Raw genomic sequence first — 13049 nt, forward strand, 5'->3', positions numbered from 1 at the left:
GGCCGTGCTGTGATGCGAATACAGCGTAAACCCCAATGTCACAGATGGCCCCTTTCAAGCCCGTGTTAGACACTGTCAGCAGCCAAAGCGGTATTAGGGATCTCGGTAACTTGACTTGGCCGTCCACGATAGTGTCAGCTTAGAAGGGTACTAACGAATGGGGGAATAGTCCACGGTGAAAGTGTTTTATAGGTACCGCGGTTTGTTCACAACGGTGGTGAAATTGGCTGCTTGCAGTGCGAATGGTTAATCTGTTAAGGCCCAATAAAGCAAATGGCACATGTTAAAATCCTGACATAGAGCACACAGAACAAAGAAAGAAAGGTTGGTGGCGCACGCCTCTTGCTCACCATCAATACAAATGACTCAAAATTAACAAACATGGTGATTATGTGAGATCCTCGTATTCTTCATGCTTTCATATGTTTGATATGTTGATATCACTCAAAAGACTGCAGTTGCCTACTTGGTCTTTGATAGCTTCATTGAACCCCATAGAAGACCAAGGTGCAGTGTGACAAACGGATAAATACAAGACCATTGCTTCTGTTCGGCTTCTGTTCGGACACGGGAGGCGGAATAAATTTGCCATGGCCATCTACTTTGAAGAGATCTGAAGTGAATTGAGATGATACGAGACGAAATCTTTCACGAGAAGAAACCTGGTTTTTTTCTTCTATGAAGCCTTGCTGTTTCAGGGTTCATCTCCTTGACATTAAAGTAGGACTTGAGGAGACAATCCTTATCGTCGACGTTGAAGGAGATCGTCTTGGTGATGAGTGCGATTGCTATACCTGCCTTGGAACTACCTCGGCTTGGATTCTTCCAGACAACCACTGGACCTGATTGATCTCTATCTTGTTCAAAAGAACTCGATGTGCATGCATATACCTATGCACTCACCTAGATGGACGAGTGTTATAACCACAGAAGGCTTTCTGCGAATTTTCGAAGGCTAAAGGTACAAAGAGCTCTCTGCCCAATTCACTCGGCACTGGAATATTGTCAGTACTTCGATAGACCTTTCGCTTCTCTAAATTTTTAAACACTGATATCTCATACCTAGGTCAGAGCCTGACACTAATTGGACATTGAACCATCAGTCGACGTCCACCTCTCTCTGGTATAACGAGAGCCGAGTTTGTCCAGCATCTCTGATCCATATAGAATTACATCACCGAGTCTTTATGTATGAATTTACTTTCGAGCGGTGCAATAAAATCCCATCAATAGAGTCATAGTAGAGGTTGCGACCCTCGACGCGCGGCAAGTGCCACTGCTCAAGGACCTAGATGAGGAAGTCTGTATCTTCAAGAGACTTCGGCACTTTCAGGAAGCCCATACCCTCAACAATCTGGAAGATTCTCTGGAGTTTCTTCCCAGTCACGTCGAGACATGCATAGCGCCTGTCATCGTAACCATTGGGTGAAGGCTTCAAACACACCTTGCAACAGCCCCATACAGCTGGACGATGGAGGTCGAAAGCAAAGCAATTTCTATGGCATCAATCAATCGCCTTGATGGAAGTTATCTAAGACTTTCCGCCGGGGACGAAAAGGGCATTGTATTTGCCACCTCTTCCTCAGAACAGCGACGGGAATTCGTCGTACGATTTGCAGCAATGTCGACCAAGGCCTTGCATCCTTTTTGACAATAGGGACGAGATGGCCGCCCTGGAAGATATCCAAGCCAGTTTTCTTTGATGATGCGGGCTTATTGCCATGGATGGATAGGGAGTGATCATTCAGAATACCAATTCCTTTGTTCCTAACCAACAAGTGATCCCTGCTCCCGCCCCCTCCCCAACCCGAACATCCAGACAAAGAATGATGAATTGGAATGGCACTGACAGCGACGAATATGGTAAGGCCCAAAAAGAAATAGTTAGTACACATCATTTCAATGACAAGGGGGAAGTAACTAACAATAGTCTAGTACTGCAAACACCCCCGAAGCCGTTGCGAAAACAGTGGTGCCAACTTCAACAAAGAGTCACGTACTGACGCTCTTATGGCTACCAATCTGTTATTCTTCTTGAATATACTTCTGCAATAAGCTCGTTGATCTGTTCAAGACGTTCGGGTTCATAACCGTGAAATTATGAATGTTGAGTGTTCTGGAGGCGTCCCATCGCCCCATGGAGCATCTCACGTCAACACTATACTAAATTGCAAACAGATACGATCCGACGAAGGAGTGGGACTTGAATTTGTTAAATTTGGAGTCCAAATTGTTGAAGTTTCTTTGTTATACCAGTACCGGCTCCTGAAAGATGTATAATACCCATCAATACTCCCACCCAGTCTGCGACCAACTCAAAAGCAATACCAGTATCCATCTCCACCCTATCAGTACAGGCAAACAAAATGGCCTTTCAGGAAGCCTTCGATAATGTCCTCGCCGAGATCGATGATTGGATCGAACTCCCTAAGCTAGAGGGCGACATCTTCGGCCATCTCAAGTTCAAGGCCGCTGTTGGAAACATCTTTGAGATCCCGGACAAGCTGTATCTCCGGAGACTTCTCTATGATACCAAGATCGTTGTTGTCGTCGCGGAAAGCAAAAAGGCAATGATGGATAAGAACCTGATGCCCAGAGTCACCGCAACCAGACGAGCAGCTTTACAAGATGGACAACTGGTCACATCGGATGTGGCAGTCTATTCGTACGGCGAGCTTTTCACTCTTCTCAAGAGCTTTCGAGACCCTCTATTCTGGAATCAAGCTTCCCAGAACTTCTGTCATCCGTTCACAATGTTCTTGATGGACGTCGACCCTGATTTCAGTGCAGAATTTGTCCTGGCGCTGAACGCTGCGACGGTCTTCGCTTCCACATTCAATGACAATCAGCAGAACCCAAACACCGTTGTGAGGCTAATGACCATGTCATCTGAGCGCATCCACCCATTCATCACCAAGTTGTTCAATCACTTCGATTACTGCCAGTTCTTCGAACTACCCGAACTAGAAGATCGCTACGCCCCCAAACACGTTGCCTCGGCCGACATGAACAAAGTACTGCGCAAGATCAAGTCGTGGATCGGAAAAGAAGGACAAAATCAGAAGAATACGATCATCACTTTCTGCGGAGAGGATCTTATGCCTGATGAATGGCGCGGAGACCCGTTCATCCAGGACTTCAGACAGGTCCAAGTGATCCACCCCGGGATTCTAGACATCATCAAGGCCAGCAATGAAAATATGCTGATTTCCTTTCCCGAGACCTTTGAGGCCGACTTCACTCTTGAGATTTCTGGAAATGTGCACATAGTAGGAAGTGTTGTGCGGAGACGACGTATTTTGGATGGGCAGACTGGCCACGAGGTTGAAGTCACACTCAAGCTGTCGAAGCGAGAGCGCGAAGCCCAGATATCTGCGGCGTCGGGGTTCAACATCGATGACACGAAAGTCCGCTTCTATGCACCTGCAAACTACATTACGTCTCCCAAATTCGATTTCCCTCGTCGCATGAAGTTTGCCTGCGAGCAGATTGACGGATTTGTCGCGGCATGGACGGATCTAGAAGACTGGCCTGATCAAACGTTCGAGATTCTTGAAATCTTGAACGTCAAAAACGGAGGTACTAATCAGAACAATGCCCTTTCTGCCACAGCCGCGCGCGATGGCATTGATTATTATGATATTGGGGCTGCTCTCGATCAAACTTGGAAGCGCTTGCAGGTCCAAGGCCTCATTGGCCTCACTTTTACTGATTTTGCGCTTGGTACAGCCATCCCTGCCGACCGTGCGAGGTTCTTCCACGACCTCAACCAGATTATAATGCATAATGGCAAGGCCGCACATGCCACGGCAATTCAATCTGCGCCAAATCTCAGTCAGCTCAAGATGCACCTGGTTGCGGCTCTGTGGGTCGGCATGAAGCGACTAGTCGAAGTCGATTGGCAAGACTACAACGGGAATGTCGACCTGGAAATTCGAAGCCTTATTGGCTTTAGCAGCGCCGCCGCAATTGCTCGGTACGGCACCCTATGGTCCAAGCTGGGCTTGATGGAGGCTGTCTGGGCGAAGCATGCTGCAGGCTTTTGTCCCAACAGCACCGCTTCAGGTCAAAGTGGATGACTTACAGGCAATCTATCTCCGCTTTGGCAGCCCGTGAAGGGATTACAATGCCTTCCGTCGATGGCTTTTTCCACAGAGACTTCAAAATCGAGGAAGACGATTATAACCAGCTGTGTCGGCACTTCATGCGGGCGTACTCGAACCAGGTCGCCATAGTCACGAAGAGCAGAAACAGGTGGGAGATAGTCGACTTTTCATCAGGAGAATATCTGGAATGCACGGATGATGTTCTGCATCTGGTCAATTGGGCCGAGCTCATTCAGCGGGAGGAAGGCTCTTCTGTGCTTGGATTCTATACTACAGCGTCTCGAGCCTCACGGAGGGCTAGAACCAAGATCTCTGACTGGAACTGGATCCCCGCTAGGCTCTGGGAAGACTGGGACCGGACTCTCAGATCCAATCGTCACAAGGGAACAGAAGCTTTCAAGATGCAAGGGGCCTCTGGCCGGTCTCTCGGGTCTCACAGGAATCCCGACGAGGTTTGAGAGATCAGTGTACTTTATACTGCCATGTGTGAGTCCATTGTTCGTCGTAGGGGTACGGTAAGAACTGAGTGTCAGGCCTTTTGGGCATGGGACAGCAGGGCTTTGAGTTTCCGTCTGGTGGAATGTTTGTGTTTCCATTTTGTACTTGAATAGCTTGATATAGATGCCAATATTGTATTGCTCTGGATACGTAGAAGTTTACAGTCTAGCTATTGATGGATCCCAAGATGAGTGAAGGCAGAATTGCTTGACACGGTGAAGTAAAATCTATGAACTGTTGTGTAGAGCTTACCCAGGGTGTCAAAGACACCTCTCAGCGCCTTCTTGATGCCCTATTCTTAGCTCCTTCTCCTAATTCCACGCTGAGAGGGGCCCTCGTATTTCAGTCTGTCAGTAAGGAACGACCTTCAACTGTGCAATTCAGCTGACACTCAACACCCTCATTTCGTTTCGTTTTCTCTATCACCATTCATCATATTCCGTCTAGGTATTCTTACCTTAGGTATACACAACATCGTACGTGAATTCGTTACTCATTGAGCCAAGATGGCGGATGGCAAACTTCCCCTCGAAAGTCCATATCAAAATCAAAAGATCTATCCACGCCCTGACAAGACCATAACCTTCTCTCGACAAGGAACACTTAATCGGTTTATCCTCCCGAAATACTATGAGCCCAGAGATCCCTGGCATAATTACGTTGATAGCTATTGGAAGATATACCGCACGCAACTGCAACATCTCCCCAATGGAGGGGATAGGAACCATCGAAGGATGACCATCATCAATCCCGACAAAGCGTCGCGCCAGACAAATATCATCCACTACATCGGCGACTTGGCCGTGGTTGAGGAGAACTTCTTCGGGATTGAGATTCTTTGGGTTGGAAATGTGGATAATGAGACCAGTCTGAGTGACATTTGCAGAGACATCAATACTTACCTGAAGCGGAGGTTTCGTGCAGCAAACAAGATTTCCTTCACAATGGGTGCCAGTCGCCGACCATTCTGTCGTGCACCGGTAACTACTATCGATGTGGCTGCTACTATCAAGCGTCATTTCTTTGGAGATTTCCCAGATCTTCCAAGCGGTGAGAGGTTCGTACCCAATGTCATGGTGCGGTCGCGCCAGTGGGATGACTTGTGGTCTGGTCAATGCGACAGTTAGGGAAAGCTCATTGGCTACTACAAGCAACTCTCCAGCTCATACGTCAGTTTTATCCTTAGTTTCTATATCCCAGTAGATAGAAGCGACCCAAGAGCACACGAAATCATACAGAAACACTACATCCTGATGGGACTCTACCTGTGGTCGAACGACCGGCTTGTTAGAAATGGTCAGCAAAATGGAAACGGTGTACCAAACGAAGATGGAGAACCTGATGGAAAGGAGGTATCAATTCGGAACGGGATATCTCATAGAAATAATCATTCGAACGGGAGCAGGATCCTAAACCGGAACACCTATTCGAATGGAAATGGAATCCTTGATGGAGATAATTATTCGAATGGCAACGGTTTGCCAACTGGAAACGGCGATCGCATTGTAGAGTTGGAGGATGACGAAGATGATGAGGAGGTTCCAGGGTTAGTTGTTATTGGAGATGAGAAGGCTGTCGTCGACGAGGACGCCATGGATGAGGATGTCTGAAAGCAGTAGAATTACGTACTGGTGGTGGACAGGGGATGTTTTGAGCTGTTGAAGGACCGCTTAAATTAAGCAACCATTAGCACCAAGTAGACAGGTGACTGAATACAGAGATCTCCGTTGCACTGATATCTCGACTAATGCTAAGTTGGCGATAAAGGCTAGTACAGTCGAAGACTCAGACGTTCCTCTGGAGTCTTGTGTAAGCCACCGGAAACGAAACAAAATATTAGACACAAAAGGATAGGATATAATCAGATACTATGAAAGATAGATTCGAGTCTATGTTCAATTGCTCAAGTCGCTTGATGGCCGGTCGAAGCTCAACAATGCCTGTCTGCTCTAAGTGTGACCACGTGACTTGCCGCTATCGTCACCGTGCAGTCCAATCTCAGCTCCGAGAAAGTAAAGAACAGGAAATCGCGTGCGATACGAGATATCTACACACAACAAAAATGGACCTGCAACTGGACACAGAAATACGAAATGTTCTCGAATTAGTGCGCAGCTCTATGCGCACAAATGGAACGCCCCTTGAAGCTGCGATCCAAGAACTCAGACGTGTCACTGAGTCAGTTCAGAATGCGAAAGACAGTCATCACCCCAAGTGGCTCCTTGATGAGAAGATTGGCAAGATGCATCTGAGGAAAGATATGATGAGTCGCCTTTAGAAGAGCCTTGACGAGTTTCCAGATGGCAAACAGTTTAGGGAGATGGAACGGCAACTTGACAACAACATCAAATGCCTGAGGGGTTTGAAGGCAAAGTGTAAGAAGACACCCAAGCGCAGAATTCAGTTCCAGGGCATTGAACTCCCGGTAAGTCAGTGAAAGAAACATGCACGCGGTGCCATAGCTAAGTCAATCACCAGAAGCAACCTCAGAAGCCCATTATTCCGGCACGAAAAGCGCTCATTCGCAGAGGTCCCAGCAAAAACAAGAGCCTTGACATGGATAGACGAAACAAACGTCTCGAGCGCACCAAGCGACAACTGGAGAAGGAGAATGTTTCAGCGCTCTATGAAACAAGCAAATTGCGACAGGACCTCCGAAAGCAGAGGAGGACTCTGGCCAAAGAACGATCAGAGAATGCACGAAAGAGCTTGGAGATCGACCTCTTGAGAAACGACAACATGACTGCGCATCAGAACCTGAACGACAGCCAGACAGCTCTCAAAGAGGCTCAAGAGCGATGTCGGGAGCTTGAAGCTTCTTTGCGATCACAGAACGAGGCCACTCACGCAGCGCAAGATCAATACACAGGAGAATCCCCCATCACCGTAGACGGAAGCAATTTCGATGAAGTTGGCGATCTAGACGACATGATTCCCTCAAAGCCGAGCTCTCCCGACGAGAAGGGGAACAAATTCAACGAGTACGAGTGGCACATTGCCACGCCACCACCAAGCCAAAGACGCATATCTTCGGTTACGACTGCCGCAACACCACCAGAGACACCTGTGGCTGACCCTTCGAACAACCTGATATTGCTTGGTGGCTATTTCCCCGTCGTGGAAGATGAAAATTTTGATGATGAGATGAAGGAAATCTTCAGAGGCCACTTGTACGTCGGCAGGGTCTTTAGGCGATTCAGAGAATTCCTTGAAACAGGACATGAGAACTCGTGGTACTGCGTTCAAGATATCGTCAAGTATGGATACAGCTTCGGTTCCTGGAATGACAACATCTGCGAGAATGGGGAGCATGATGGCGTTCGTTGCAGGCAGGTCAAGGTTACCGTGGTCCACTCGATCAGACGGTTTCGCTTCAAACGCGATGAGGATGTGAGACCGAGTAACTAGCAGGACCCGTACCCCGAACGGTTGGTAACGACTCGGATCAGTTTATTGGAAGGCTCTTGAGTGAGGTTGAGGAAGATATCTGATGAAAGTTGAGATTTTTGTAGTTTTATGTGCTGGAATATTGCCGTCGTGGACAATGGAATTTTGGGCAATGGTCATTTCAGGGGAATCACTCGGTACGCTTACCACACCCTTAGCCACCTCCTCGGATGTATGTATTACAAGACTTTCACAAATACAATGAGAATAAGTCGAATATGCGGAATAATCTAAACAAAACGCTGTAACTGTGGTCGCCATGTTTGTATCCAAATTGTGGTCAAACGCTGTCCTAATAATATCGATACAATAAACTCCTCGATCCGAGGCTCTCCTCAAACCCATTTAACAACGGCCATCTTGGCGGCGCTCACTATCTGTAGATAAAAGCACTGTCTCTCCTGGAGTGAAAAGGCCTGCCTTTGCGTCGAAATCCGTCAGTCAAAGACTGGAGGACACTCGGCTGAACTCCTAAACCAGCTTGGGCGACGTGAGGGTTCGTCTTGCCCGGGGTCGTCGTTCCCATTGTCCATGCCTCCCCAGCGACGCTTCTTGGGTCTTTTTGAGGAATCTGAGCTTTCGATATATTTTCTCTTGCGGGCACCCAGAGTCCAAGGGCATGTGGATGTACTGATACTGCTGGAAGTATCAAGTGGCTTGTCATACAGTTGCCGCAACATTTCATATCCCCTATTGAACTTCATTCGGCATTCGACAGTTCCATCCGGATACCATGGCCACTGCCGTTGTTTCAGGGTGACATGACCTGGATCTTTTGGAGCTAGATCAAAGACAGTAAGTATCGTATTCAAGATCAGAGGGTATAGGGGGTCAACCATTGTAACGCCACATGAAGAAGTCGACAGCAATGTCTAACTCTCGCTTCTCTCGATACGAACCGATCCTGGACAGCGATCTGCCCTTAGAAGACTTCAAGATAGCTTGTGTTCTCTGGCGCATCTCCCACTAATTGACTGCGAAATTCTTCCATCGAAGCCATCGTTCGAAGAGCAGGAACATGAAGCGGCGTCTTTGCTGTGTAGTCGGATTGTATCCGGGGAATTGATTGACCTTTGCAAATGGCTTGTTGGAACTCTTTGGGGGGGTCTGGGGCCGGTTCTTAAGGTAATCTGCTGTCCGTGCTTCGGTTTCTCTTGGTTGATTTTCACCTATGCATTGGCAGTACTCCCCGTCCTCCTCCATGGTCATGATTAGCGATAGGTAGGTAAAAGAATCAGAATAATTTTGTGAATGTAAGTAAAAACCTGTCCCATTGGTGCAAAAGTTGCATTTTCATGGTGGAAAGCCAAGGGCCGGTATCAGTTGCTGACACTACCCATCACCTGGCAGCTGCCTGACAGTCGCACCTACCTCATACGCCAATCTTCCTCCCTTTCTGATTCTCGACTCAACTCAAAAAAAAAAAAAAAAAAAAAAAAAAAAAAAAAAAAAAAAAAACCGAATTTTTCGTAAGAGCACACATTATAACTACATGGCAGATACTAACTTACAGATAGACGAACACAATGCAAAAGAATAAGAGAAGGGGAAACGGCGGTCATTCATTCCGCGCGGGTCCTTATGATAGGCCTCAGAACGAGAGTGGTGGTCCTGGATGCGGTCGAGGACGCGGCAGAGGAGTTGTTCGAGGTCGTCGTGGTCGTGGAGGCTACTCATCATACAGAGTTGCGGTCATGGTTATGGGGGTCAGCGTTTCGGCTCCGATTATGGTGGTCGTGGAGGCTACACACCATACGCGGCTGGAGGTCGCGGTCGTGGTTTTGGTAGGGGTCGTGGAGCTGGAGCTGGAGGGCCCAACTTCTATGAAGGCCCTGGTCGTGCTGCTGACCCAGCATTTCGGGTTGGTGGTGCGAGTGACCGGGGCTTTTATGCAGCCGGGAGACATGACAGCTATGGCCGAGAACAAGGCTATTAAGACTATTCCCACTATGATAACTCTCAACAGTGGTATCGACAATGGGATGGAGAGGATGGTTATGGCTATCAGGAATATGATGACTGTCAACAGTGGGGTCAGCAAGTGGATGAGGAGGATGGCTATGGTTATCACGGAAATGAACAGGAGGCTCCCAGCTACGGCAGCCCCGCGCAATGAGTATGTGGCCTAGGAAGCTCAGTCTGCGAGTCATGAGGTCACTCGCGTTTCTAGTATGTCCTGTGTTCCTCATGACAGAGGCTTCTGCTTATAGAAATCGGAGGCCGGGGGCAAGCAGGAAAACGTTGCGGGTCGGATTGGTTATACTGGGAAGGGGATGATCTCGGGGACCAGTGTCGATGGATCAGACCAGTCGATGGTGAGCCTCCACCGGATGTTACCTCTTGCGTCAAAAGACATCTGGGCTGCTGTTCACGGACGAAAGAGGACCCTTTTTCAGGAAGAGTTGTCAAAAGTTGAGGTCGACCTCTGGCCCCAAAAGAAAGGCCAGTCAACACAAATCCATGGTTGGAATCAGACTGTACAGGGTTTGGGAAGTGGTTCCATATCTGGTCCAGTCAACAAAGGCTCCAAAGGTGGTACCCAGCCGTCAGCAACTCAAGGAACCATGAATGCGGACCCAATACAATACTTCCTGGGTTTCTTCAAAGGGCACCTGTCCGATGATGAGGGTCGTTAGAGGGGTCGCCATGGTCATAAAGGAAGAGGTTTCTGACGCAACATCTGCCATGGGATGGAATAAGATGTGAAGGATTACATATGACGGGACTTTAATGGCTCTGGCCATGTTGCATTTTATGGCAACTTACTGGATCATCATTTCTGCAGTCAGAAACCGGTCGTGGAAGAGGGCGTTGAGCCTGTCGAAGACTTTTCGCCGGTCTATGGATGATAGGGCCACCATATAGTCGGATGCCAGGTCGAGTCTTGGTGTCCAGTCGCCTCTGCGTCTACGTAGTCAAGCTAGGCCTTACCTTCAGAGGCCCAGTCAACAACTGCAACCCTCCTGAGGCCTTTTCAAGGAGGCGAGATGCTGGCCAATTCGGATGGCAGTAAGAACAAGGATAGGCCAGAACATAGCATGGCCGAATGGATGCCGGTCAGGCTCCCCGCAAAATCGTGTATACAGACTGAACTAGAACGAGTGACGGGTTTGCAGTATTCTGTGCAAACGTGATTCCGGATCAAGTTCACGGGCCATCGAAAGAGGCACACCCGACGTGCCGAAGCAAGGGCATCTACTTTCTCGAAACCAACCAAGCAGTATCGCGATTAGCTATGCAGACTCTGACGGAAAGGGGGAATATGTGGATACACTGACAGTTGGACATAAAATGGTCAAAGAGAAGGATAGGCGTTTACAATGGAATTGACGTGAAGAACATATGCTGGTTTTGCCACATAGATGAACAAACTGTGACTGATGCTTCAACCCCAAGATACCGTCACCAAGGTGGGTTGTGCGATGTGTTTTCTCTCTTCGCTAGCTCATAGATTCTCCATCACGTTCATCGCGGCATCGAAGAGGCCTTGGGTGCCATCGAGTTACTCTGGACTTTATTTCAGTGTCCTTCTACATCTATCAAACTTGGGCAGTGTGTTGTCAACATCCGTCAAGTCTGCAATGTTAAGTCGTTCTCCCAAGCCGCAAAGCTGTCAATATTGGTCCTGATCCGTCCAGTTGTTAGTTCTTTGCCTTCGGTCTTAGAATCCCAATCACGAATCGATCTTCTTCTCGTTTTTTTGGTAATTCTCGTGAGAGGATCATCGCAACAGAGAGACGCTAGAAGAATCTCCAAGTTCATTACTGATGATTGGTCCCGACTCATATTGAACGCAAGGCTTTTGATGGCCCGTTTCCAGGTTTGACAGTCTTGGACCAGGTGTCTGGCAGTGGCAGGGCCGGCGGGCAGGTGCGCGCAACCTCTTACTTCTTTTATTTTCTTTTCCTACCCCCCGCCTTTCCCTTCTCCCTCTCTTCTTTTTCTTTTCCGTTAACTTCATCGTCGTCAACATCTCTGCTCTTCTATTACAAAAACAACAACAGCAGAAACAGCAACGATGAACAACGTAACTCGTGGCAACAGCCGTAGAGGCCTGTCCCGACGCGGACGCGGTCAGTATTCCGGAGGAAGAAACATGGGTCACCCTCAAATTGGAGGTGTCCAAGGGCAAGCGCCTGATCCTGCAAGATATGGAACATATCCCGTTCCAGCGGTGCCTCAAGGCTACCCTCAGGCCTACCAGCCTGTTCCTTTCCCTCCTCCTCCCCCAGTTGTGGCATACCCAGCGTATGGACAAGTCCCTTACGCTGCGCCGCCCTATCCATATGTGTATCCTTCTCCTTACGTCCCGGTGGTGTACCAAAACGCGGTGCCGCCAGGTTATTATCCTTATGCGCATCCTGTGCCTGCATACATGCCTCCACCCCAACAGGGTCAGGTGAATAATGCAGCTCAAGGTCAAGCGCATCTGCCTCAACTCACACAGGGTGAAGGCAATTATCCAGCTCAAGTCCCAGGCCAACACCATGGTCCCCGTTTACGTCGCCGCCATCGCAGTCGCGTTCAAGCTCGCGGCCGGGGCAATGGCAGAGGTAACAGGGGACAGCCAAATAGGCGTCTGTTGGGCCGTGGCAATAACTCGGGAGTCGTGAGAGAAGACTCGGCGCGACAAGCAGCGCAAGTGGCTCAGAGGAGCTCCTCCCAAGCTGGGGATGCAGAGAGCAGCTCTCTTGCAGCTCTTCCCGTTCCAATCGAGCAGTATTCCGATGTAAACAGCCAAGGAATAAAGCAGGAGGACACTGAATATAAATCCCCTCCAGTTCCCCAGTACGCTGAGTCAGATGAGGTGAAGAGAGAGCCGGTGATCAAGCAAGAGCCACAATAGGTTTCTGCTCATGGCCACCGGACAAGCTATCGTTGGACCATTAGGTATTGACAATCCAGCACGCCGAAATCTCATGTATTAGTGGATTTGGTAATTGGAGCATATTCTCTTCAACCCTCTGGTCTGGGACAAATGCCCCAAGAGCTCCGTTG

General features: G+C 48.6%; 6 protein-coding genes across 6 annotated transcripts; all 6 read left to right on the top strand.

The window, feature by feature from the left end:
- Window positions 1-2366: 2366 nt before the first annotated feature.
- Window positions 2367-4079, top strand: FOXG_07567 (uncharacterized protein; the record flags this gene model as incomplete). Its single annotated transcript, XM_018386152.1, has 1 exon — window positions 2367-4079. The coding sequence occupies one exon, from the start codon at window positions 2367-2369 to the stop codon at window positions 4077-4079; it is 1713 nt and encodes a 570-aa protein (XP_018243269.1).
- Window positions 4080-4126: 47 nt separating this feature from the next.
- Window positions 4127-4564, top strand: FOXG_19507 (uncharacterized protein; the record flags this gene model as incomplete). Its single annotated transcript, XM_018399729.1, has 1 exon — window positions 4127-4564. One exon carries the CDS (start codon window positions 4127-4129, stop codon window positions 4562-4564), a length of 438 nt encoding a protein of 145 aa, XP_018243270.1.
- A 546-nt stretch (window positions 4565-5110) lies between these two features.
- Window positions 5111-6214, top strand: FOXG_07568 (uncharacterized protein; the record flags this gene model as incomplete). Its single annotated transcript, XM_018386153.1, has 2 exons — window positions 5111-5680; window positions 5732-6214. The coding sequence occupies 2 exons, from the start codon at window positions 5111-5113 to the stop codon at window positions 6212-6214; spliced, it is 1053 nt and encodes a 350-aa protein (XP_018243271.1).
- A 452-nt stretch (window positions 6215-6666) lies between these two features.
- Window positions 6667-8012, top strand: FOXG_07569 (uncharacterized protein; the record flags this gene model as incomplete). Its single annotated transcript, XM_018386154.1, has 3 exons — window positions 6667-6871; window positions 6905-7029; window positions 7083-8012. The coding sequence occupies 3 exons, from the start codon at window positions 6667-6669 to the stop codon at window positions 8010-8012; spliced, it is 1260 nt and encodes a 419-aa protein (XP_018243272.1).
- Window positions 8013-9577: 1565 nt separating this feature from the next.
- FOXG_07570 (uncharacterized protein) lies at window positions 9578-10204 on the top strand (the record flags this gene model as incomplete). Its single annotated transcript, XM_018386155.1, has 1 exon — window positions 9578-10204. The coding sequence occupies one exon, from the start codon at window positions 9578-9580 to the stop codon at window positions 10178-10180; it is 603 nt and encodes a 200-aa protein (XP_018243273.1). The 3' UTR covers window positions 10181-10204.
- Window positions 10205-12069: 1865 nt separating this feature from the next.
- Window positions 12070-12897, top strand: FOXG_07571 (uncharacterized protein; the record flags this gene model as incomplete). The annotated part of the gene is made up of 1 exon (XM_018386156.1): window positions 12070-12897. One exon carries the CDS (start codon window positions 12070-12072, stop codon window positions 12895-12897), a length of 828 nt encoding a protein of 275 aa, XP_018243274.1.
- Window positions 12898-13049: the final 152 nt, after the last annotated feature.

This window comes from Fusarium oxysporum, chromosome 4 (genome assembly GCF_000149955.1).
Source record: "Fusarium oxysporum f. sp. lycopersici 4287 chromosome 4, whole genome shotgun sequence".
In the NCBI taxonomy this organism is placed as follows: Eukaryota; Fungi; Ascomycota; class Sordariomycetes; order Hypocreales; family Nectriaceae; genus Fusarium; species Fusarium oxysporum.